This window comes from Sebastes fasciatus, chromosome 20, assembly GCF_043250625.1.
Source record: "Sebastes fasciatus isolate fSebFas1 chromosome 20, fSebFas1.pri, whole genome shotgun sequence".
NCBI classification, from domain to species: domain Eukaryota; kingdom Metazoa; phylum Chordata; class Actinopteri; order Perciformes; family Sebastidae; genus Sebastes; species Sebastes fasciatus.
The window spans coordinates 10710227-10736666 of record NC_133814.1 but is presented as its reverse complement, the minus strand read 5'-3'; the positions used below and the strand labels follow the sequence as shown (position 1 = coordinate 10736666).

At 40.1% G+C, this 26440-nt stretch overlaps 2 protein-coding genes and 1 long non-coding RNA gene across 11 annotated transcripts in view; 1 reads left to right on the top strand and 2 right to left on the bottom strand.

The window, feature by feature from the left end:
• The window catches only part of LOC141759106 (myoferlin-like), a 33621-nt gene extending 28758 nt beyond the window's left edge, over positions 1-4863 (bottom strand). For 4 of the 5 annotated variants that reach the window (XM_074621082.1, XM_074621085.1, XM_074621086.1 and 1 more), the window contains exons 1-3: positions 4643-4862; positions 3685-3740; positions 3252-3343 (exon numbers count right to left, since the gene is read on the bottom strand). In XM_074621082.1, coding sequence (XP_074477183.1) covers positions 3252-3343; positions 3685-3740; positions 4643-4730 — 236 coding nt within the window. In that variant the 5' untranslated portion in view covers positions 4731-4862. Of the gene's footprint in view, positions 1-3251; positions 3344-3684; positions 3741-4642 lie in introns of all 5 variants that reach the window. The other variant, XM_074621087.1, reaches the window with a different exon arrangement.
• Positions 4864-6908: 2045 nt separating this feature from the next.
• LOC141759108 (cilia- and flagella-associated protein 337) lies at positions 6909-26440 on the top strand. 5 transcript variants are annotated; one of them, XM_074621091.1, is made up of 20 exons: positions 6909-7169; positions 7274-7411; positions 8497-8743; positions 8903-9049; positions 9784-9906; positions 9992-10160; positions 10244-10290; positions 10374-10511; positions 10625-10813; positions 11522-11713; positions 12228-12689; positions 12827-12988; positions 14933-15117; positions 16277-16416; positions 17840-17988; positions 18101-18312; positions 21960-22099; positions 22686-22747; positions 22866-22974; positions 25698-26440. In XM_074621091.1, exons 2-19 carry the CDS (start codon positions 7341-7343, stop codon positions 22935-22937), a joined length of 2907 nt encoding a protein of 968 aa, XP_074477192.1. In that variant the 5' UTR covers positions 6909-7169; positions 7274-7340; the 3' UTR covers positions 22938-22974; positions 25698-26440. The 5 variants fall into 5 exon arrangements, with proteins under 5 accessions (XP_074477192.1, XP_074477194.1, XP_074477191.1 ...); XM_074621093.1 differs by having other exon boundaries at positions 6910-7411; positions 22878-22974; XM_074621090.1 differs by having other exon boundaries at positions 6910-7411.
• LOC141759123 (uncharacterized) lies at positions 15525-24004 on the bottom strand. The gene is made up of 3 exons (XR_012592012.1): positions 22652-24004; positions 18077-18229; positions 15525-16411 (listed from the first exon to the last, which is right to left on the bottom strand). It is a non-coding gene; the product is annotated as an uncharacterized LOC141759123 (long non-coding RNA).

The window sequence follows — 26440 nt, the reverse complement described above, 5'->3', positions numbered from 1 at the left end:
TACGTTCCCACGTCCAAACAATCCCCCACAGACAGAAATGATATGTATGGAGTTATCATGGGATGTAGGTACAGTTTGTCAGCCTTCTGTAGCCAGTGGAACAACAGACAGCAGGGCTTCTTGCCACCAGACTTTTAGTCATACACACACAAGTTTAAGCATTTGGCCTTAAAGTTCCCTTATCCAAACCAACTTTGATCACCTATCCGTGAAGGGAAAGGAGTGACTTTCAACACAGAGTGTTCTTTTGCTGGGTTTCAGGTCAAAATGTTACCACCCTTCCCCCTTGTCATAATTAATTTTCTTCCACAGACCTGTTAGGATGGATGAGTGTGATGATACAGCTCATTGCAGATCTGCGACTACAGTGTGAAAATGAGCAGTCACAGTTCCCCGATGCTTACTGTAGTAGCATATTTATTAACAGAGTTTCCAGCACTGCAAGGCTATAAATAACAGAAATATTTTTCATAAACAAAGTAGGTGAATTATTTGGACAGAAACATTGTCTGACTCTGCGTTTTATAAGACGGGAAATGAAACAATACTCTGCTGTTCTGATGTGAAAACATTCTTCCAGTCATATCAGACATTTACCCTGCTTTTTTGTTTTTTTAACCATCCCCATATTTTACCATTCCAAGTGTACTTGGAGCGCAGAACAAGTTAATATTTAATACTAATGATAATATTTAAGTCACCATTTCCTTGTCATGTTAGCGTTATCAGAAAACTAACCATGCAATGATTTCTAAAAGTCTGCAGCCTTGTTGTAGGACTTTACAGCGTAGTTAATGAATCATGTTAATGTAAAAAAGCAGGATAAAAAAAGAAAGCTCTGTAACAGTAGCATGCAAAGGAGGTGCAACGCAGGAGATGACAGGTAAATTAGTAAAACCAGTTCATGGTTAAAAATTGTCTAGACACTTTTGACTGTATTAATGTTTAGCCATGCTGGCGGTGTGGCTTAAGGGATGGGAATGTCAGTCTGTTGACTGGTCCACCACTTTAGCCTTAAACTGAAATATCTCAACAACTATGAGATGGATTGCCATGAAATCTTGTACAGACATTCATGGTCCCCAGAGGATGAATCATCTCGACTCTGGTGATACCCTGACTTTTCATCTAGCGCCACCATGAGGTTCAGAGTGAAATATCTCAACAACCAATGGATGGATTGATGTGAAATGTAAAATAAAGATATTCATGGTCCCCAAAGGATACATTCTAATGACTTTAGTGATGCTCTGACTTATTCTGCGGCGCCACCAGCAAGTCAGAGTTTTCACTTATTCAGTGAAATATCTCAGCATCTAATATATTTGAAATATCTCAAGTATTGGATGGATTGCTGTGAAGGTTGGTACAGATATTCATGGTCCCCAGAGGATGAATCCTCACGACTCTGGTGATACCCTGACTTTTCATCCAGCGCCACCTTGAGGTTCAAAGTGAAAAATCTCAACAACTATTGGATGGATTGCTGTGAAATGTAAAATATAGATATTCATGGTCCCCAAAGGATACATTCTAATGACTTTAGTGATGCTCTGACTTATTCTGCGGCGCCACCAGCAAGTCAGAGGTTTCACTTATTCAGTGAAATATCTCAGCATCTACTAGATTTGAAATATCTCAAGTATTGGATGGATTGCTGTGAAGATTGGTACAGATATTCATGGTCCCCAGAGGATGAACTGGAATAGTAATGTTGGTGATCCCCTTACTTAATCCAGTGCCATCATCATGTCACTTTCATTTGTCAAATACTTTGGTTTGACTAAATTCCTGTAAAATTAATTACATTCCCATCAACTTCAGCTGTACTTTGTGTTTAGTACTAATTAACAAATACACTTACATTACCTGCTAAACATCAGCATTGTCATTGTTAGTATGCTGACGTTTAGCATTTAGCTCAAAGCACAGCAGTGCTTAAATACATCCTCACAGAGCTGCTATCATGGCTGCAGTTGTGTGGCTGTAGACTTGTTTTGACCTGTCTAAAATACTTTAACAGAACATGTGCTGACTGTTAAATGGCTTTACTTTACTGGGAGATGGAAATCAAACCTCAGTCATGTGTGAATTTCACACCCAAAGAATATAGGTGTAAGGAAACAAGACATTTTGTCCATGATTGTAATGAATCTCACTGGAGGAAGATAGAAATCTTATGATAAAAATGTGTGCTGCCATACAGGGGGAACTTTGTCCGACTTCTGAATCATCTCTAAAATCGAATTAGTTACTAAGACACCGATTGCTTTTTTTTGTTAGGTTCCCCTTTTGTTGCTATGACGACAGGGATTACCCATAACAACAGCTGGAAAACTATTTGAGTAAAGAGAGAAGTCCTTTTTTCTGCTCCCACTGTGTAGATCTTTAGGGAGTGTGTCAGACGGTCCAGCCCAGTGGAAAACTTTACTCAATTTAACATGGACTCGTGTGCTGGAGACGCACACTTTAAAAACTCCTCCCCTCAGTTATGACTGTCCCATGCACTGCAGGGAACTTCTACTAGATAAAAACATACATCTCTCTCTTTCTTTCTATATATATATGGTCTGTTAAGCCATAAATTATAAACACAGACGCTTTTATGTGCCTTGTTTTCTTACAATAGACAAGACTTTGATCGCAGTAATTAGTGATGTAGAGGAAACATTCTTCGCGGTTGGTCTAGATTGGTCCCATATGTGAGCCCGGCTTTTATATGGAAGCAACAACCTTGAGCTCACTTGAGGCAACTTAGAAGTGCACTACAGCACCTCTCCTCACACAGTATTAAAGCACTGTACATACTGCAATTACAGCACTACAATATAGTTTGGCAAGTAAATGCCACGTAAAATATGTTCCTTTAACATTTTCCCCTGTCCTCAGTGACAGAGTAGCTACCACACAAACCCAAGAGGGAGCGAGACAGAGAGAGAGAGAAAAGACAAACAGCAATTCATCCATCCACAGTTGCCCAATCGGGATCAGGCGTCCCACACAGCCCGACAAGTCTCAGCACGGCAAGCAGAGTGTGTGGGGGCAGAGACAGCCAGCTACAGAACTCAAACACAGGGTTACTATGATAATATCTAACTTACTTTCCTAGTGTGTTACTGTGTCAGGGTTGATAATGACGTGCAGAAGAAGTTTGCACAGTGATTCAAAAAGAGGTGAGGCACACATCTTCTCTTTCATCACTGCAATCCATCTGTTGCACAAAAGTCTGAGGGGGGTTGCATTGCACTTACTTATTTTTCCCAAGAGTTTCATAGTCTTTCACAATCACGTCTATGTAGGAGCTGGAATCCAACGCAGTGCCTTTCAGATCAAACTCGAGCACCTGCAACACAAGATGAGGGACACACGGACCATCAGATACGGTGCTGTTATGTCCTGAGGAAGCAAAACTGTATCTGAGAGCAGGACTTTTAATTGATGTAACCTAGACTCCATCTACATCAGTCACGTAATCTGTTGACATGGTCCATGCATACTGTGAGAGTCATATGATGAATGTCACAGTATATGTTTACCATGTGATGTGTAGGGATGCATTTAAAAGTGAGGATATATCAATTATTCCTGCTTTCCTTAGCAGCAACTCTGATTAAAAATCAAAGTAAGAGAGGGAGGCAGAGATATCTGCATGTTTGAACATGTTTGTGTGTAATGTAGATTTACCTCGTTCCAGACAGGATTCAGCTCACTGTCAATCGATTTTGTTTTCTTCTTTTCATCTGAAAGTGAAATCAGCTTTTGTGAATTGAAAATTCGACACTCGTTTCAAAATAAAACATCAGCAAAGAAAACACTGTTTGGTACACAATTTCTCAACATTAGGACCCACATAGGTCAACCAGCCCAAGAAGAATACACAACCACTTGTTATGCTGGCACATTAAGCTATTACTGTGTCTAAACTGGCATATCTTTGCATACTTTATGGCAAGAATGAACGCTGGTGTCAGTGGGTGTCAGTTTCTGCCTTTACAGGGGAAAGGGTAAAAAGAAGGAAGCTGCCACACCTGTGTGGGTGATGATGATACAAAGAAAACAGCTGAGAGCAACTAGGGCTGATTGCCAGCATTATTTCCTCAACAGGGAGGCAATACCTGATACCATTTAAATTCAGTAGCCGAAGGCTGAATGCCCTACAATTCCTAACTTGTCTTTTGTCTCCATTCTTTGTTCTGTCTGAGCTCATAACAGGTCCCATCATGATCCCTTTACCCAGCTGTCTGTGCAGCACAAAATGCTGAGACATGTTGGGAAAGTGATGCAATATGCTGATTATTAAACATATTGCACTTAGATGAACTACAATCACTTTTTTTTTTTATTCTAAAAGGGCAATTTGGACTTCCAGTTAATGTGCAAATACAAGAACATTAAAGAATAACACTACTTTATAGTTTACTTATTGCATGGGCTACCATATAAAATCACAACAAAACTATTAAATCCATAGAGTGATGTCATACTAGGTCAAATTATAAGCAAACTGAGCGACCATTTATAGTCCCAAAGACACACTTTACATCCTTCTACAGGACCTATTATTATAGGCTACAATGATTTTTTTCCCCCGCAGACAGAACACAATTAAAACTTTATAATACTTTTAAAAGGAAAGGCTTACCTTTAAAAATCACAGAGACAATTGGATCAGGGCTCCCAAGTTTCTTTTTAGGCAGATCTTTAGCCGACTCTACGACAACCCGCAACATGGTGACAAAAACAGGTTAAAAACAAAGTTGAGGAATGAAATTAAGAAACAAAAGTCTCCACAGGACTGTCGTGCTTTGGCATCCTCACTGCCCCATCATCAGTGAGGCAGACAGGGCAGGGCTGAGGAAGTATAGTCCTGGTTGAGAGAGAGAGAAAGAGGGGAAATAAGGGCGGATCACATGGGAGTCATTATTCCTAGTGGAGGTTAGTGAGCTGCTGCTGCCACCGTGTGATGACCAGGTGAGAGGAGAGAATAAGTTTCTTCATTACATCCAGAAATAAAATATATTATAGCAGCATAAAAGATTTTATTTTTTTAGTGGGTTTAATGTGGTCAGATGCTGGGCTATCCTGATTGCTGCCACTCTTCTTGGTTACCCTCTGCATGTCTGAGCACTGAGCACGTATCTGAGCTGTGGCTCCATCTAGTGGCTGAATCAGGTAATAGCATGTCGATTAGACAGTCAACACTGGGGCCATCCCAGGCTAACAAATACCTTATAAGGCTCTTTGTTTAAAAAAAAAAAAAACAGTCTGAATAGCATTGCATGGGTGGGGACACATTATAATAATTAAATGAAATAAATAAAATAGGACTGACTGGGAGAAATAACCAAATAAAATAGCCAATCATGAATAATTAATCTCTAAATTGAACAACAGACTGTAGGTATTGAATGACTTACTATGGAGAGGTTATTAACGTTATATGTAAGATGTTATTGTCATGATGTGTGAGAGTCGCCTGCATTGTATGTTGATTATATGTATTTACATACTGTTGTCATTATCATTATGAAAAGAATATTTGCATTGGCTGTTTCTATCATTTTGATTATACATATACTGTATATGTATAATCAAAATGATAGAAACAGCCATATATATACATATATACATACAAACATATATACACATATATACATGTATATATATATATACATGTATATATATATATATATATATATATATATATACACACACATATACATATATATATATATATATATATACATACATATAGGGTATATGTATGCTGTTTTTATCACTCCAGCTTCCTAACACAATGGGAACAGAAGCTAAATACTGGCATATCTACAGTAATGCTGACTAATGTGTCCCAGTGAATTTGTACAAAATTCATTTCATATCCACTTTTGTTCACCTCCCTATTGTAGTAGTAGTGACTGTCTGTCTTAGCTCCACGTAACACAGTATGACATAGCCTAGTTTAACATTTTACAAAGTTGAAAATGCTGTACGTAGGCCTACTATATTTACACCATATTATCCCCAAAACATGCATTATTTTGTGACATTTTTAATTTGTGTCCACATTGATGATGCCACTAGCATCCCCTCTTTCTGTAGACCTCCAGAGGTGTAAACCCCCCACCCATTTCTAGCACCTGAGCTAAATGGTATGCATTGCTCCCGGGTTGTGACCCAGGTCGTATCTGAACTGTCTTGAGGGCAGGGATTAACCCGTGTTGACTGGCTTGGTTTGAATTGACAAAAGAAGGGTTGAACATGGGTCAGATAACCCTGGTCCGACCCTGGTCATTGATGTGAAAGAGGTATTAGAGATGCCTGTGGTCACCGTCAAAGGTACACTAATGACATCACCCTGCTGTAAAAGGTCTACGTGGTGAAACAGTAAGCATTTTTTAACGTTACTAGTTCCACCTGTGCTTTTCTTGCTATAACAAGCCAAAATATGCTGTGTTTCTGTTGTCCACTACTTGTAATTGCATCATATCTCAGATGAATTATGTATATATTTGAGCCAGTAACAGTGCAGGCTACTGGTGTGTGTGTGTAGGTCTAATATTAGACCAGGTGCAAGACTCAACTGGGACTTGGGTGGCTTCATTAAACATAGTGGGAGGCCACTCTGGATAGCTCATGCTCATTGACGTGGTAAGCAAAGAGTGCTGTGGGTTGCCTGGCAATAATTAAACTGCATTAGTTATAGATGTCTGTGAGGCTCTAACAATATGACAACATATTTGCAAAGTACAAAGGCTAATTTAAAATACAAAGATTTATGCATTGTCCTTAATATGTTTAACCGGCTGAACTGTCCTTGTGAAAAAGTCTCCAATATGAACTCTCATGGGTCCTGACTAACTTGGCCTCCTCTCTAAATGATTAACCCACTGAGGCCTTGTCTGTAGGGTTTGTGGCTCTGTTACCCCCAGCAGATTTTCAGTTATTTTGGAAACTCCCAACTCTCCACGGTCTTCTTCTCACTAGTAATGTGTTGACTTTCCCCTCTCGGAGCGGTCAAACACTTGTGACGGACGGCTTATTGATCCGTGGACGTGGACATTCCTTCCCCTGTCTGGAGACGAGAAGCTTTGTTTGAGCAAATCCGAGAAGGAACAGAGGGAGGGATGGAGACAAAGACCCTGCTGCGTGTTTAGACTCAGAGCACGGTGAGGATCTCAGACTGGCCACAGAGCATGTGGGTGCTGCATCAAGATCTGAATCTAAAGAATTTGACCAAATCTAGATTAAATCTGGATTTAAAATTCAACAGGAAAAAGATGGAGCAGTAATGGAAGAATTTAAAGAGGCGTTCACACAGTGAAGCTTAGGTTTTCAATATGGATACCTTAAGAAACAACAAAAATCCATGGGTGCTTTATGAGACAGAAGTGCCACACAGCAGGTTTTGGTGAGTTTTCTTTGGCTTGTTTTTATTTATTTGATCTTGATCAATATAACTGGTCACTGTTAATTAACTGTGTATGACCTGTTACTGCATACCAAAGCCTGTTTGTAAATTTTGCATGTGATATGTAGGCTGTACGTCATAATATTCCTTCATAATATTCATCATATAATTGCTGTCTACTGTGTATATTTTTTAAAGTGACACCAGTTCATATATTTTCACATTTTATCATCTCAAATCTCTTCCTGTCAAATAAAAAAAAAAAATCACTGTGAAAAAGATCCGCTGGTTTCATCCATCTACCCACGAGTCCATCCTTCCATAACAATACAAAAAGTTATGTCAAGTCTTCTATGACGTTGTACTTTTGGTTCAGAGTCACATATTTTCTCAGACACTGACAAGGATTTCTTCCACCCTTCCAACACAGATTCACAAACTCTTTCAGCCTTTTTACACTCCTTTTTCAGCAAACTAATACACTTTTATTACTTAATTAGTTTACGGTTCCATTAGCATTGTTGAGAAATGTGTATGATGTAAAGGACCACTCATGCATGTCTTAGTGGACCTGGAAAAGAGCTCACAATGCTGCAGACATGTGACTTATTGTTCCAGCTTGTAGTCTCCCCGAGCAACAGGGCCACACAGGAGCTGCTGGTGTTGAAGAACACTTTGATGTTTTAAACCCCCCAAAACCTAACTTATTCCCCCACCACCTATTCCCCATTTGCAACATTTACCAAGTACAACACATTAAACTGGGATCAGCAGTGTGTTGCGCCAGTGTTGCCACTTGGGAGTGCTGCATTCATTCAGCAGTGAGCCAGACCAGATGTCAGTGACTGGATGGAGTAAATAAACAGTCAAACTTACTAACAAAAACTAAATAAGTAATGCTAAGACATCAGATTGTCCCAGATTGATCAATCTTTGGCTTCAGTTGGCTTCCATCCTACCTAATTCGTATGTCCTGCATGTTTTGAACCAGCTGTACACCTGCAAACTCAAGAAGTAAGTTGAAAAACTGTCCAATGTACGTGCAAATGAATTAAGATTTTCCTTTAAATGGTCATTTGCTGCAGTGACCCTGCCTGTGGAGTCAGTCCTGCAGAGAAACTGACCCCCGAGCACCTGCAGCTCCTGAGAAATGCATTCACCAGTCCGAAAGCTGGAGCGCAGATGCATGAAAACAGGCCGAAAGGAAGGAGCGGAAGGAACAGAGGAGGAAATGAAGAGCGTGGAATGAAGTTTGAAGAGTTTCGGGAGGTTTTGAGGTCTGTGGTTGGTCCAGATGTTGAAGACATGTGGGTTGAGAGGTTTTTCAGTGAGGTAAGGAGAAATAAAGAAATGTCGTATACTGATAAATAAGAAAAGCCATAGGCTACACACATTACAGGACATTATAAAGCACATCCCTTCAATGTACTAAAACAAAACTTCCAGATGGTGATGCAGGGCCACTGAGTTTTCTAACTGTTTCATATCCAGGTAGATATCAGCTGTACAGGTCAGGTGAAGTGGCAGCAGCTTTGTTCCTACCTGCTTCTGGAGTACACTGAGAGAGAGAGAGCCTCCATCCCCAGAGCAGCTCTCCTGGACTCCCAGCCACAGATCAGACACTGCTCTCACAACAAGGTAGAGATACACCGGTCAATATCTGGTAAAATGAGAAGGAATGGTGCATTTGTATAGGATGTTTCAATGTTTAAATAGTTGATTTTTGGAAAGACAAACAGATCCCAACGTAGTTTTGAGTGTGTAGACCTTCTTATATACAGTTTATGGTGGAGACAGATGTGTGAACCTGCTCGGGGACTACAGATGGAAGGTAACTTAGCTAATAATGAAAACTCATCTTATTCTACTTGTATGGAATTAGCTTTAGTTTTAGTTCTTGATCCAGGTGCTGTGTCGAGTACGGTTTCCCGTTGATATATGTTTCCCCCTACCTAAACCTAAACCAACCCTAACTACCGAGGGAGGCGCCATCATTTTAACAGGGTAGAAACACTATTCGACGGGGGAACAGATTTCAACATAACACCAACGTAAACTAAACGTAACCCCAACCAAGGTCTACTTCTGCCCCTTTGTAGCCTTTGTTTTCTCTATTCATTATCCCCAGGTTCGATATTTGACCTGATATTTAACAAATGTGAATAATATTGATGTATAAGTATACAACTTATAACACATCAGTTTGTTTTTTTATTGCTCCAAAAGTTGCCTGCAGCATCTGTGTGGGTTGACAGTTTTCCAACTTTTCTACACTGTCCTTCTGCATATTTATTTCTAAAAGTAATACTTGTATTACTCCCAATAACCTTTTTTTTATATATATACTGTATATTATACTGATTCCTCTACAGCGGGAGCCAACAGTGCGTGTGGTTGCAGTCTCCCATCCTCCTCCACTCCGCTATATTAGTGTCAGTAAGGGAGGTCAGATCACTGTCTGGAACAGCAGCCTACACATCCTCAAAACTCTAGGGGTGAGTGACATCATGCTACTACTTTAACATCCACAGGGACGTACAACACACTCACACTAGCTCACAATTTTTATATTTATTCCAGCTTGCTGGAGACCCAACAGAGGAAGTGGCCAACACAAGGAGATTCAGAGGCTGGACCACTGATGCTGTCTCTATGGGCAACGTCCACAAGGTCGCCATAGCAACCGACTGCAGGGACTTGCACTTTGTGAATGTCTCGGGCAGCGTATTCGAGGATGTCCACCTGTTTGGTATACTTGATTGCCAACATGTACTGAATGGCACTAAACTGAGCTGCAGAATTGTTAACCCTTTGTCTCATCATTGCTCCCAGGGTTTCGCAGTGTCCCGACTGCTCTTTGTTACTGGTACGATGTTCAGGTAGGACCACTATTCCTTTGAGGCAAATTCACTCTGAAAGCAATAAACTTATCATTTGAATCTATGTGGTTTTCCACTCCAAGTGTCCAGAGCGACCCTCTCTGTTGATACTGGGGGATGAAAAAGGAGGAGTCCACCTCATGTGGTTCCTGGATCCATCTAAAGGTCTTTTCAAGAATCCCTCCAAGGCAGAGAACGGCCCACAGAGGATCTTTTTCCCAGTAAGATTGGCACCAGTAGCAACCAGCGTAGCAGTCAGCAATGACAACCACTTTTTTGATTACACTCCAATTTTACCAACAAGCATTTATTGTGTTATCCATCGTGACAACAGGACCTCGCTGAACACAGCAAAACGGTGTCCTACCGTCACATTCCCAACATCCACCAGGAACCGATCAATAGAGTGATGTTTGAGGCCGGCACCAACGTCGTCATGACATCATCAGAAAGTGACACCACCTCTGTGGTCTTTATGAGTGTGACACTGAAGCAGGAGCCTTACATTTGGAAATTTAAGCAGGTAACGGACATCACAGTGTGGTGTAGCCTGATCTGATGTTTAATAGTAGGTTATTATGTGTTAAGTGTTATGTATTCTCATTAGTAAATATAACTGTGGTCTCAAAATCACAACAAATTATTGTGGTAAGTACTCATTAATATCAAGTATGTTTTTATGCATCAGATGTATATTTCCAGAGAAAATGAAAAAGGGCAGGAAGGAAGTGTAATGACTTTTGTCGTTATCCACTTTTGATGTGGATTAAGGTCAGATGGAGGTCGCAGTACTCTGGTCTGGGTGACCCTGACCTAACTGGGTGAAAATCAATGTTCACATGTCCTTATGTGGCAAATGCAAATAGTACTGAACTCATTCTGTGAATTATCCCCAGCCAGTTTTATCTAGAAGAACAAATATGAGATGTGAGGTAAATTGACTCCTGCCCAGCATGCAGAGACAGACAGCGCCACTGACTGTGGAGAGAAGAAGTAACGCTGTTGCACAAAGCATTATTAAACTGGGTGGTGATGCTTCCTGTTATTCACAATGGCTTTTTTTTTTGAACGAGCACACTCATTTTATACTCCAATTAACTGTCTGGACATTTTAACAATGAAGCCACCCTTATAAAAGTCCCCAGTTCAAGTCACCAGCTGACTTGTTTTGTATTATTAGAAGTGAGAACACTTTTCTGTATACCATTGTGGTCTTTTTGTCTCATTACAGGGAGCTAAATGTTTTGACTACAGTGCGTCTCTGCAGCTGATCGTCACAGGAAGTTGTGACCGAGCAGTCAGACTGTGGACTCGATATGTGACCACGAGTCCCGTAGCTACGCTGCTGGGTCACCGCGCCACTGTGTTGGATGTTGCAATTTACCAACCTGTCGGGCAGATCTTCAGCTACTCCAGAGATGCTGTGAGTTATTAGAGATGAAGTCTAAAATATTATTTAAATTTACATTGCTTATTGTTTATCATATAAAATCATATTTGGTATTTTTTTGTGAAGCATGACATATCACAACAGAGCTTGAAACACCTCGATGGAAGTCCTGCCTTTTCTTCTGTAACATGGTGATGTCACTATGTAACACTTTTGCATAACGGCTAGTTTGGCACACCCTCAAACAAAGCTAGTTAGAACGAAGCTGGAGTGGAGTCCAAAGAGTTTGGTTCGGTTGACCAATCACAACAGAGTGGGTCAGCTGACCAATCAGAGCAGACTGGATTTTTTGGGAGGGGGTGGAGCTAAAACAGAGCGTTTCAGACAGAGGGTGAATCGAGGTGCTGCAGCACAGCTGGTATGAGAAAAGTAAAGTGTTTTTTGAACATTAAAGCATGTAAACATGTTCTAGTAGAAACCCAAAATACAAGTATGCACCTGAAAATGAGCATAATAGGTCACCTTTAATGATTTGTTCCTTTTTTAGGAGCTGAGGGTTTGGGACATTTCCAGCCATCACTGTCTGAAAACTGTTGGCCTGCAGTTCCCCTGCCAGCAGCCGGGTCGAATCCCAGAACATGGCAACTTCCCCTTCCTGTTGCTGAGCCCTCCTCTTCCTGAGCAGACACAGTCTCATCTAGTGGTGGGATGCAAAGATTACCTGGCACTGCTCAACCTGGCTGAAACGAGAAGAGGAGGAGGCGGGTGGTTGACAGATGAAGGACCAAACATTCACAGTGGTCCTGCCCTCTCCTGTGCTCTGTACAACTCCACTCTGAGACAGGTGGCAACCGGACATACAGACTCATCTGTGTCTCTGTGGGATGTAGAGACTGGAAGGAGGCGGCTTCAGATCTTAAACGCTCATGGAGAAGAAGAGCTCACCTGCATGGCACTAGACTCCTCCCACAGAAGATTGATCACTGGGGCTCGCAACGGCACTATAAAGGTTTAATACCACATCTTCTCACTATCAGTTTGTACAAAAATACTGTGAATTTGATACAATTGGTGCACCAGAAATTGCTGCACATATTTAAAGTTAAAAAAAGAGTTTGTTAATGATAAGACCACTCCCCCGATCAGGTGTGGAACTTACTAAACGGCCTCAACTTACACAAACTGGAGCCCGTCACCGACTCTGAGGTCACCGGGTTGACCTGTCTCCATGACAACCAGCTGCTGTCCGTTGGGTGGAGCCAACGGATCGCTCAGTACGACATCGCAGCTGCCAAGGTAAAATTAAAGGTGCTTTAAATTGATAATCCACAGCAGTTTCACACAAACTAACTAAACACCAGGCTGAAAAGCGATGTCTCACTGCCCTCTCTGTGTGCTCTGTTGCACCTGTAAAAATGTGCAGGGATGTCACAAAGTCCTGGAGTACACCTGTGTATCACTGCAACAAATAATAATAATAATAACTTTATATGTAGAGTATTTTTCATACAAGAGATAAAATAAAAATGCAACACATTCAAACAAGGGCAGATAGGCAATACAATTGGACAATAAGAGGACAGTAGATGCTAAAATTTATAAGTGAAAAGTAAAAAGAGAATTGGTAAAACAAATAAAATAAAATATATATTAATAAGTCAAATTAACTAGGCTGTCGTTTAAAAATGTTCACATATAATAAAAGTTTGCGAAGCCCTTTTTTTGGAAGCAGAAGAATTTGAAACTCACATTGTTTATATATATATATATATATATATAAATATATATATATATATATATATATATATATATAAATATATATATATATATATATATATATATATTACTTGCTGGCAGTCTTCTTCCTTGTTTTTTGTTTTGGTGCATTGCTGCAGGGTACATCAAACTTGAAGTAGAGAGAACATTCAGTGCGAGTTGGACAGAGAAAACAACACAAACAAAATAAAACAAAAATGCAGGAGACATTCTTAAATTTTTTGTGCATGTCTGGTGGGTCTTTTCAGGGGAGAATACTCGGCATGTTTCTATAATTGTTTTTGGAAAAATAGAAGAATAACTGCTGGACAGACGAACAGAAGCTGACCAAAAATCCTAAATATATCAAGATGTACCTACACATCAAGATGTCTTAGCCTTCGCACTTGTGCTCATCCACAAGTTCTTCCCCAGATGCTGAGTGCTGGATGATGAGTCCCACACAAAACAGCTGTCACCATAGCGACTAATCTGGTACAGACTTAAAACGCTGTGTTTTTTTCTTAAGAGTGCTGACAACAGTTTGAGCTTAAGTCGTTTAGCTCAGCCTCAGAAAAATATTTCCTGCCATAGTAGCACCAAATATATTTGATTAAATCCAATAAATACGTCGTTAAATCTGTCTCTTACTGTATGTCTTTTTATTGCTAGTAAAAGAAAATGTCTAGAACGTTTCAGAGCATATAAAAACATTCACCACATCCTCCTACACGTTTATACACGCTGACGCTCTGGTCTCAAAGAAATAAAGATTAAAGCATAGCCAGTGTATAAACACCAGTATGAACTGCAATGTGAGACAAAAGTCTGGGCGTGCGCTTTTTCACACCTCAGATTCTTGTGTTACATTTTTACCTCTCAACCTTTTACTACCATCTGCTCTGCGGTTAGATTCACCCCTCGACTACAGTAGTAACATTCAGTCTTCATGCTTCTCCAGCAAATCAAATCCTGTTTTCCCCCCACTCATGATGTTTCTCCTTGTAAAGCCCCCCTGTGTCAGCAGAGCCAGGTTCTGGTGAAAATATTTTAAAGGCAGGACTGTTTCTTTTTACGAGTAAATGATATCAGCGAATGACGTACATTACATCTACACAAGCACCTGGTGAGATCAAAGACATCTGCAGTATTCCTCTGACATCCACCATGCTGAGCTTCGAGATCCATTTTAAAGAGCTGATCTCAACCATGTAGCCCAGAGGTGTAAACAAAATCAGTAAACCAGAGAAGGAAATAGCACTGCTATCCACAAGGCAACACAAACAATTACATGTTATTTCAGACCATTTGTAAACTGTCACACAGTGGGGAAGTGACAATTTCAGCCAACAAGCTCTTCGCACACAGTGGAGCCTGAAGACAACATGGTACTGTGTGCACAAAGCTGTTAATACTGCTGATTTTCAACATCAGTACTACATACAAATGTTTCCTTAATTCCGATTTTTCAAATCTGTGTATATTCTGAACACATAGGATTTGTACATAAGAGCAGACATGTCGTGGAAGTCCAGCGGTGTCCACAAATCCGACATCTTGGCGGTGTGTCAGTGCTCTGCTCTGGGGGTCGTCGCCACGGCAAGCCACGACGGAGAGGTCATCATCTGGAGGTTGGAGACCCAGGGACCGGTGCTCCACCTTCAGAGACCGACACAGAGAGGGTGAGAGAACGCAGGGGTGAAGTAAAGATGCACAAGTCCAGGCAGTGGTGGAAAGTAACTGATTACATTTACTCAAGTACTGCACTTAAGTACATGTTTGAGGTACTTTAGTTGAGTATTTCCATTTTATGCTACTTTATACACCTACTCCACTACATTTCAGAGGAAAATATTGCATTACAAAACATAATACGCTTATAAGATACAATGCATTGTTAAAGATTAAACCAGTGGTTCCCAAACTTTGGGGTTTTTGACTCCTTATTAACATATTTGTGTCCAAAGACTATATTTAGTATGATAAGGAAAAATGACACAACATTAGATCTGATTGGTCAAAACTCTTGAAATTTGGTACGGACATACATTGGACAAGTATCTAACAGTACAACGCTGACATTTTCAGATCACATGAAAAAATCACACTTTTATCAATAGTCAAAATCATGGATTTTTGAATGAGAAAAAACACTAACATTGAATTTATTAAATTTCTTTCATATTAAATATTTTTCTACACTGCATATGTGTGCATATCTTTGATAGTCAGCTTGGTATGAGTTTATAGATATACTAAAATATACCAAATACTTGATTGTGCTCCTTGTAGTTTCTGAGATAGACATTTTATTATCATACTACTGTATACTGTATATAGTATTTGGACATACTGTTTTTTCCTAACAGAGTCTATTGCAAAAACAGTAGTCCCATGTGCCCAAATACTAGATATAGTATGATAAGAAAAACTAACTTTTCAGCCAAACGGTTTGACAGATTTTGAAAATGTCTTCACATTTGAGCTTCACATTTGAACACTTCCACTCAAGGAAATAAAGGTTTCAGTTGCGGGCACAAATGGGTTAAAAAAGAAGTGTCTAGTTAGAGACCTTTGTCACATTCAAGAGGTAAAATTATCCAATTATTCCCCATAAAAGAAGCAAAGATTAGAGAAAAGGCAAAATAACAAAATACAAATTTCTGTAGTTTGTTTTTTCTTCTTTCATATCCCATTAATTATCTCCCAACCCCGCAATGACAAACACTAGCTCCAGTCTGGTGGTAAACCACTTTTTTTGGTAAGAGTTCTGCATCTTTACTGGGTGGCATCCATTTGTTGTGGCCTGTTTGTTTTTGTCCTCTGTTTGTGTGCATCTAGAGCGATGCCCCCTGTGGATGACCTCTTGTTCCTGCAGCACCGGGCCGGCAACAGAAAGCTGAGAAACAGAGGTGTCCTGGTCTCATCGCAGGCTGGCTGCCTCTGCTTTTGGAGCGTCACTGGACAGACGCACACCTATGGTGAGTGGGGAAGAGAGAGGATGGATGCATTCAGAAGAACTGGATGCAGAAGTAAAAAGACAGGAATTTAGATTAATACTCCCACAGTACGAGGGAGGTGGAAGCACCAAACTGCATAAGCAATTGACAAACAGCTGTCCGTTTTAATGATCCTCCCGTAAGATGGATTTACAAACAGCCAGAGCGGTGACAGTCGGGCTGAACTGTCGACTTGGCCTCCCGCCTTTACCATTCCTGGCAGCCCACAAGTATGTCCCTTTCCAGATCCCATCTGTGTTTAGTGGTGTGGCATTCACGCACTGTGACCGCTGCATATGTGTACGAGCATGCATTAGTGTATGAGTGAGCCAGTGTGCATTTATGCATGGGTCTGCATAGGAAGAGGAATCTGAGAGTGTGACATAATAGGGAGATGTGTGACATAACATTTAAGGGTAGCAATTTGTCTCAGAAGTACATTTCTCATTTAAGTCAAAACAGTATTCTTGAAAGTGGCACAAAATCTGACTAGATTTACTTGCATGCAACTTTCTCCCTGTAGACCTTTGGAATATATAATAGATAGCGCCATGAAACTTCCCTAGTTGATTACTTATATTAAGGCAATTATTTTTTGTTTTGCAAGTTTTCTAAAAATTTAATGTTTAAATATGCAAATGAGGCATTATCTAATAAAATATGTGCTAATTTGCATACATTTCCAGAACAGAAATGCCAGGTTCAAAATTCTTGTTTCATTTTGTTGACTTATTAGACATTGAAGTTGAAGAGGAAAGTTGGGATATCTCTTTGTATCACTCCATAAATCAGAAAATACTGTCAGCAGCCATCAAGAAAACCAGTTTTTAGCAATAATACGTCACATAAATCAGGCTATGAATGATTTATGGACAAACTCTTCTGTAAAAAACCTTCAGAATATAGATGGGAATGAAACAAATGTAAGTGCCACAGAAGTGGAGATATCTGGCCCGGAGTTTTGAGAAAACGACCTTCAGAGATGTGGATGGTAAAATTCCATACGTTTTGCAAGACACTACAGGTGAATAGATATCACCATGAACCAGTTAATTTCTTACATTAAGACCATTATTTTGTGTATTACAATTTTCAGAAATTGTATGTTTAAAATTTGCAATTGAGGCATTATCTAATGCTAACTTTTGGTGAATTTAGGAGAAATCTACAGACGCATATAGACAAAGTAGTAAAATAAACACTTAAATGTGTATTTTGGGTGTTTTCTTTCCACTAGTCTGAAAGAAGACATGTTATAGAAGCGAAATAGCCCAAAATCTCAAAATTGACCACTGGATGAAAAACAATGTTTTTGCCTCGGGAGTGTCGCCTTAATTTAGATTTCACTTGGTTTCTTTATGTTTGCAAAATTTTGTGCGAATCAGTTTTTTCCTCCTGGTTCCAGGCCAGTTCTACGCTCCAGAGCAGCCAGGTGAGCGTGTGCTGAGCTTGACCTCAGATCAGCCTCAAAACAACATCCTGGTCTCTGGAGACACAACAGGCCGGGTTCAGATCTGGGACATCTGTCACTACGCACTGGACATCCAACACGAGGTGAGTGTGTGTCTTTGAGTGTGAGCTGCTGCTGTGAATGAATAAAAGATGTGAAGAAGTGTGTACTGTACTGTATATCCCCATGTACCTGAGGTGTTCTTTTTCCACACAGCCAGTGTGTGAGCGGCCTCCTCTGCTGCAGAGCTGGAGAGCTCATGAGAGAGCATTAGTAAGTGTGGACGTCCTCGAGGTGGCCGACGGGTTGTTCGTCCTCACAGCCTCGGCCGACGGCTCTGCTGGACTTTGGACAAAGGACGGAGATCATGTGGGTTCATTCGGGCAGGAAGTGATGTGGAACATCAGTGAGCCAGCTACGTACCAGAGGTGAGACTCATGAGCTCGTCTTTGTTACACTTTTATATCTCATGACCAAATTATATTTAAATACATGACACAAAATCTAGTAGGAAAAAAACAACATGCCAAAATTTGAAAAAAAAATTCAATGGTGGCTTACTTTTCCTAATTTGCTGAACCCACTCGACTCTGTGTATCACTCAGTGTGCTAACTCTTCCATGGTTGAGGCCATAAATGCTAAAAATGACTGCACACATGCATATTGGATCATACAGTCCAAATTTTGAGGATGACGTGTGTAAACATGGCAGCCTTTTTTGGGGGATTTTATCATTAAATTCTGCCAAAACATAGTGAGTACAGGAGATGTCCAAACGAGAAACACTGAATGGTTTGTGCTGAATTTAATATAGATTTGGAATATGTCATGGTTGAGTGCTTCCTCCAAAAGAAACTTCCCTCGTTGTTTCCACGGAGTCTTTAATAGAAACTTCGGTTTGGTTAAAGGTCATAAACTCTGGCTTGGCCCAGGCCTTTGCTGTGTGCTGGACTGTATTTCTGGACCATAAAGGAGAGAACTCTCTGAAATAATCGAATTTAAGAGAGACGAAAGAGTGAAGTGAAAGAGAGTCAGCACATGCGTGTATACATGTGAGAGAAAAAGTTTGTGGTCTAAAAGTCAATCATGTTTGCATCGACTTCTCTAACCTGCCAATTGGGAAGAAAACGAGCAGGAGTAGAGAGACACTACCTGTTAACTGTATTTTATGTAGTATTAATATCTGTGGATGTGTTGCGGTTGTGCCTTTTGAGTAAGGTGAGAGAGTTTTGAAGCAGAAGTGTTGCTGGAGTTTACTATCTCTACACCTCAGAGCACTAGAGTACATGTTTCTGTACATTCAGGTGAATAGCTTCAGGACTTAACAGCAGTATTCCTAATTACACTTCATGTTTACTCCCCCTGATCTTTACCTAACGAAGCAGGGTCAACAGGGGCATCACATTAAGTAAACATTTCTATTACATGTTATATTGTTATATTACATTAGTATTATATTACATGTTTATTATTGTATTATAGTACATGCAGTGGTGGAAGTACTCAGATCTTGTACTTCAGTAAAAGTAACAATACTACCATGTAGAAATACTCTGTTACAAGTAAGGGTCCTGCATTCAAAATCCTTAAGTAAAAGTGCAAAAATATAAGCATATTAATATACAAAAAGTACCAAACATAAAAGTACACATTATGCAGAATAATGTATATTATTGGATTATACTTATTGATGCATTAATGTGTCCATCACTTTAATGTTGCAGCTGGTTAAGGTGGAGCTCATTTTAATGACTTTATATACTGCTGGTTCTATAATCTATAATAATACATCATCATTTATTCGTTGATTATATTTTGTATTAATAATCTGAATCTGTAAAGTAACTAAAGTCATTAAATCAATGTAGTGGAGTGAAAAGTACAATATGTCCCTCTGAGATGTAGTGGAGTAGAAGTAGAAAGTATCAGAACATGGAAATACTCAAGTAAAGTACAAGTACCTCAAAATTGAACTTAAGCACAGTACTTAAGTAAATGTACTTAGTTACTTTCCACCACTGAGTACATGTTATACCGTTGTGTTTTTCTAAGCATTCTTTACTGCTCCTGTTGGAATAAAATAATTGTTGATTATTTAACCGCAAAGTAGTAATGTGTTTTTGATACCTTCACTATTTGCATTAAATCATACTGGGATGTTTGATGAAATTGTTTGGATGTGACACCACAGCCCTACCTAGAAAAATTTCCACCAGCCACCACTGCCTATAAGCCAAGTATACTTAGACTTTTCTGTATACTTGTCAGTATAAGCCAAGTATACTTAGATTTTTCTGTATACTTGTCAGTATGAGCCAAGTATACTTAGACTTTTCTGTATACTTGTCAGTATAAGCCAAGTATACTTAGACTTTTCTGTATACTTGTCAGTATAAGCCAAGTATACTTAGATTTTTCTGTATACTTGTCAGTATGAGCCAAGTATACTTAGATTTTTCTGTATACTTGTCAGTATGAGCCAAGTATACTTAGACTTTTCTGTATACTTGTCAGTATGAGCCAAGTATACTTAGACTTTTCTGTATACTTGTCAGTATAAGCCAAGTATACTTAGACTTTTCTGTATACTTGTCAGTATAAGCCAAGTATACTTAGACTTTACTGTATACTTGTCAATACAAGCCAAGTATACTTAGACTTTTCTGTATACTTGTCAGTATAAGCCAAGTATACTTAGACTTTTCTGTATACTTGTCAGTATGAGCCAAGTATACTTAGACTTTACTGTATACTTGTCAATACAAGCCAAGTATACTTAGACTTTTCTGTATACTTGTCAGTATAAGCCAAGTATACTTAGACTTTTCTGTATACTTGTCAGTATGAGCCAAGTATACTTAGACTTTTCTGTATACTTGTCAGTATAAGCCAAGTATACTTAGACTTTTCTGTATACTTGTCAGTATAAGCCAAGTATACTTAGACTTTACTGTATACTTGTCAATACAAGCCAAGTATACTTAGACTTTTCTGTATACTTGTCAGTATAAGCCAAGTATACTTAGACTTTTCTGTATACTTGTCAGTATGAGCCAAGTATACTTAGACTTTACTGTATACTTGTCAATACAAGCCAAGTATACTTAGACTTTTCTGTATACTTGTCAGTATAAGCCAAGTATACCTAGACTTTTCTGTATACTTGTCAATATGAGTTAAGTATACTTATGTATACTTTTGTTAAGCATATCTCTGATAAGTACAAAAAAAGTAAACTGAAAGTATACTCTCTTATTCTAAGTTTAAAAGAAGTAGCACACTTAAATAAACATCTTTTTGTTAAGGGACGCCAAAACAGAGATGTAAACCAAGATGGTGAACATGGTAAACATTGTACCTGCTCGACATCAGCATGTTAGCATTGTCATTGTGAGCATGTTAGCGTCCTGACATTAGCATTAATCTCAAAGCACTGTGCCCGAGCCTCACAGAGCCTCGAGCATGGCCGTTTTGCCTTGTTTTGGCAATGCATCATGCAGTTTTTAGCCAAGCAGTAAACACTGCATACTACCACATGTTTTAATAATGCATTAGCAAGTGTAAACATCCCAAATTTGCATCAAAGAATTCCACATATGCATGATTGCACAAGATGTTGTCTTCAACAGAGAGGCTGCCAAGCATTCCCTTTTAAACTCTTCATTTTGCCACAAAAGTCTTGAACCATTCAGATGTCTTTTAAACAGCTAATGAAATTTAAATTTTCAGTAAAAAAAAAGTCAGTTTTAATTTACTCAAGAAAGCAGTCCTAAAAGGCACACGCACAGAAGGAGCACACAGAGTACTCCAGTGGAGGCCAGCTACACCACAGAAATGGAGACAGTTCTAAGAGTTCTGGTTTAAATCAAATCTAACAACAAACACTCGCACAGATATCAGACTCTGTGACAAAGTGCAATCCAGCAGACGGATCGCTGATCCTGTCTAGTTCAGTGACATGAACAAAATTGTGAAACCTGTCTAATCTAAAGTAAACAGCTTTTGTGTTTGCTCAATTCAATTCCCTTCAGAAAAAAAAGTTATGTCTTTTTGGTTCTGACATCCATACTGTAGGAAGACACAAAAGAAACTGACAGAAGACACAAAGGAGGAGAGGACTGAAGGTGACGACCCGGGGCTCAGCGAGGTCAAAGGTCAAGTACCTGGCCCCGCCAACAAGGGTCAAACTTCACAGGAGGAATGCTGTCCTGAAGGTAATCCTTCAGTGCAAACAGGTGTTTTAAGGTGCTGTCAACACACACACACACAAATGTCCTTTCCCTGACCCAGGCCATCTCCAGTCACTTTTGGCAGTACACTGGGAATGTCCTTTCCAGTAATTACCACTTTCGTTAGAATCCCTCTACACGTGTACGGGTGTGTGTAGCTGCTGCTGCAGAAAAGGGTTTAAAGGTACAGGCCAGGACGGCCTTCCAAGGTAATTAAACCTGATGCTCTGATTAAATCATGTCCAATTTCACCACATTATGAAGAGAAGAGTCAGAGCATTCCTCACATTCTCCTGCTCTGAAGTCTGGAGCTCAGCTCGGGAACATTTGGGCAATGTTCTGCTCCAGAGACACAAGCCAGATTGTAAAAAAAAAAAAAAATTAAAGTGCACAAATGCTCAAGGTTTGTGTGTGTGTGTCTTTCCTATACTTTCCTTTCACTGTCCTCCCGTTACCCAGAACTTGCCAAAATAAGCGATTAGCTGTGCTTTCTCTGCAGCCACACCCAGGCAGACCCAGTTATGTACACACGCTCACATTAACTAATGTCGTCTCCTGTCATCCATTTTAGCTTCACCCGCCAGCCCAGCAGAGAACGTCCACGAGCAACCTCAGCAACCTCAGCAACCCTTGGTAACCTGCAAACACACAATCAGCAGCTGTTGAGTGTAAACACTTGTCATTCTCATCTCAATTGTGTTCTTTCCGTCCCTCCATGCATGCTCATCCATCCATCATCTGTGTGTGTCAGTATCTGTGTGAGGACTTGTGCAACAACAGGAGGCATCGGTTTGAAGACATCCACCACAGCAATCACTGCTGATTGGCTGTTTTCGCACCATCAGACTCTGGTCCTGCAGGTGACTTTCACACTGATTACTGGGGCCTTTCCCTTCTCTCCTCCTCCGGGTTGCTTGATAAATTCCTCATCTTTAAGTTTTGTTGGTGTCCAGTGACTGTAATAACAATTACTTCATCTATTTCTAACAATTTCATTGCACTTCTGTTGTTCTAAAAGAATTCCCAAAATTGCGCAATTTAACTAATCAAACTTAAATTGTTTGACATTTTGGGAAATGTGCTCATTTGCTTTCTTGCCAACATTTGGATGAGAGGATCTTGTGTTTGCACGGTTAATATGAAGCTACAGTCTGCAGCCAATTAGCTTAGCACAAAGATTGGAAGTGGAAATTATCCCCTACTTGTTTAATTTGTACAAAAAATGGGGTTATGTGCCAGACTACTGCATTTATTGTCTGAAATTTCTAGGCAAACAGCGAAGACACCCGAGGTGCTGCTTAGTAGGAATTGTTGGACAGAGCCAGGCTAGCTCAGCGTTACACCCCCTCATGTGTAAACACAGGTAACAAGACAACACGACAATCAGAGAAGGCCAAGGAGTCAAAGTTGAAGTGGAAAAGAAAAAAGGTGGTTTATTTTCTGCTCAATACAACACTTCAAATAATCACAAAGGTTCTCAAAAATGTAGGAGAGGATGGAACAAGGTGGTTGTGCCAAACAAACAGAAATTAAGAAAACAAAACTAGGCCTAACTAATTCTGCCTCATAAAACAAAACCACAAAAAGAAGACCTAACTAACTGATTATCTAAAAAGAGACCTTCAAAATGAATACAACCGTGGCACCAACCAATAACCTAGTGTTTCTAGACAAAAAAATAAATACACGAGTGAAAAGTGTAAAGTGTACCCCAGCTTACCTACAGTATAGTCCTCCACCTCCCACTACAGACCTTTTTTAAATATCTTTAACAAGTTTTTCTCAAACAATGCAGCACAACTCAGGAAAGCTGAGAGCAAGGCACAAACAAAAGAGCATGAACTCTGAAGGCGGACCCCTTTTATTGAAAACCCCGGATGTTGATTGGCTAGCTCCATGTCTGAGGGAACCTATAGGCAGCATGACCAGAGTGCACAAAGTGCAAACTCAACAAGCACTTTGGCCCTGCCTGGCACATAACACTCAGAAAGAATGCAAAAAATGTGGAACTATTTAAAATAAAATTGTATACGTGTTGCCACTTAAGGCTGCAGTGGGTAGAAATGGAGCAAATATAATTAAAAAAAGTTATTTTTATAAAACGGTCACTATATCCTGACAGTAGTCAGGACTCGCCGAAATTGAGCCAATCGCAATGCACGACCGCAGCTTCAGTTACACTGCGCATGTGTTATACCCCATACCCCAAGACCCATGTCCGCCCGTGACCCAGCCTCCTTTCCATAGGCCTTGACAGTAGTGCATGAGACAGGTAACCTGGAAAAAAATCATGTGCCTCTGTGTCCTCCGGTGCTCCTAACGGCATCTGCAAGATTTCACAGATCGGAATGAAAACAACCAATCAGAGCCGAGCTGGAGCTTTGCCTGAGCAGCTGTCAATCACTCGCGTACTCCGGCCAAACAGTCAAACTAGGCAGCGCTGATCAAATATGAATCAATATTCTGTTACTGTAATGCCTATTTCTTGCCTCAAATGTTTTCAGAAACATATTGTAGTGGACTATTAAGCTGTAAAATGAGAAAGATTGTGACCCGGCAGCCATGTTGAGACCAGTTGAGGAAATACCAAGCACCGCCCACCAGCCGGAGCAGAGCCAATAGGAACGCTCTCCCTCTCTGAAATGACCTGCGATTGGTCACGGGCTAGATTTTTTAATGCCTGCAAACGGAGCCATGAGGAGGTGCAGAAGTGTAGTTTTCTCTCGGAACACTTCAATTACAATATGCTGAAAGGGTATTATGGAATTTTATCATTTACATTTTACCATATACTGTTATTGGGACTTGAAGTGGCTGCTGATCAGCAAAAGTTACACTGCTCTTTGCTGCTGTAATAACAGTGCCATTTTAGTTTTCAATGTAAATATTCTATAGCGGCAGTGTTTATTGTCTAGGTTTGTGGACATCCAATAGCGGCCAGCATGAAAAACACTGGTCAGCACACGCGACTATAAAAGGCTTGATCATTTCTGGAGGAATGTGAGGGCGCAGTTCCACTTCCCTTCGTCCCGGCTGTGGCTGTAGCGCTCCACGCTCAGGCTGAAGTTGTCCAGAAAAACGAAATTGATGGGAAGGGATAATGAAAGAGGGATAAAAGAAGAAATAGAGGAATACTGCCATTCTATTTTAGATACATTTGATGGGAACATTTCTTTCATTTGAGTGTCTGCATGCATGTCTTCCCCACCTCCTCCTTTTCTCTAAACCTTTCTGCTAATCTCTCCCTCTGTTGAGCCTCTTCATCCTCTCTCTGTTTACTTCTCCTCGCTGTGACCTCGTCTCTTTTTTATTGTGTGTTGTGCTGCCACACTGTGCATATGTGGCCTTGATATTCCTGTAGCTGCCAATTTATGTAGACTGACCGCTGAGAGGTCACAAAGGAAGTTAAAGAGACTTCTACCAATTCATCTGACTGCTTTTAGATGTTTGTCGAAGGAAGAATGTCAGAAATGCCTCGATGATGCTGCTCTGTGAACTCTGCTCCATCTTCATGAAAATAGTTTCCTGAACCTGAAGCTGAAAAGTCTGTTCTTCATTTTCCTCTTTTTTCCTCTTTTTCCAGGAGATGCCTCCACTGAGGATTTACCCACAATCCCCTGGGCGTGGTATCAGAGTTTGACTAACAGCAAAAGGCTCAGCTCACAGCATCTGGAAGGAAAAGTGAGCTCTCCACCTGTCCAGTCTGATATAAAACGAAGATGCAGACATGAATGCTGGTTTTCTGCCTTCCTGTTTTTCATGAAGCCGTCTTGAAACCGCATATTGAATATGTCTGTTTAAATATGTCATCTGAACACTGTGCTGGCAGTATTTTCCCGTTCAAAACAGCCCGTGATACACACTGCACCACATTGCTTTCAGCTATTTTATTATTCTTTTTCATTCATTTCAAACACTGCTCACATTTCCTGATGTTTGGTCCATCTCCTACTCATCTCTTCTTCTCTAAAGGAATAGTTTTGACATTATACGCTAAGAGTTAGATGAGTTAGATCACTCTCATGTTTGTACACAAAATATGAGATACCGCCAGCAGTTGTTAATCTCAGTTTAGTTTAGCATAAAGACTGGAAACAGTTATCATGGCTCTATCCAAAGGTACAAATTCTGCCTTCCAGCACCTCTAAAACCAACTAATTAACATATTATATCTACGGAAGTGTAAAAATGACATGGGGTTATATGCTGTAGGAGCTACTCTTTCTTGGCCTGGCACATAACCCCCATAAAATCACAACGTGTCAAGTTTCCCCCTGCTTCAAGTCTTTATGTTAACTTTAAGCTAACTGGCTGTACCTGTTAGCT

Coding starts and splice junctions, on each gene's coding strand:
- LOC141759108 (XM_074621091.1), top strand. CDS start 7,341: ATGGATACCTTAAGAAACAACAAAAATCCATGGGTGCTTTATGAGACA. Junction 8,744..8,902: donor TTGAGAGGTTTTTCAGTGAG/GTAAGGAGAAAT, acceptor TTTCATATCCAG/GTAGATATCAGCTGTACAGG. Junction 10,814..11,521: donor ACATTTGGAAATTTAAGCAG/GTAACGGACATC, acceptor GTCTCATTACAG/GGAGCTAAATGTTTTGACTA.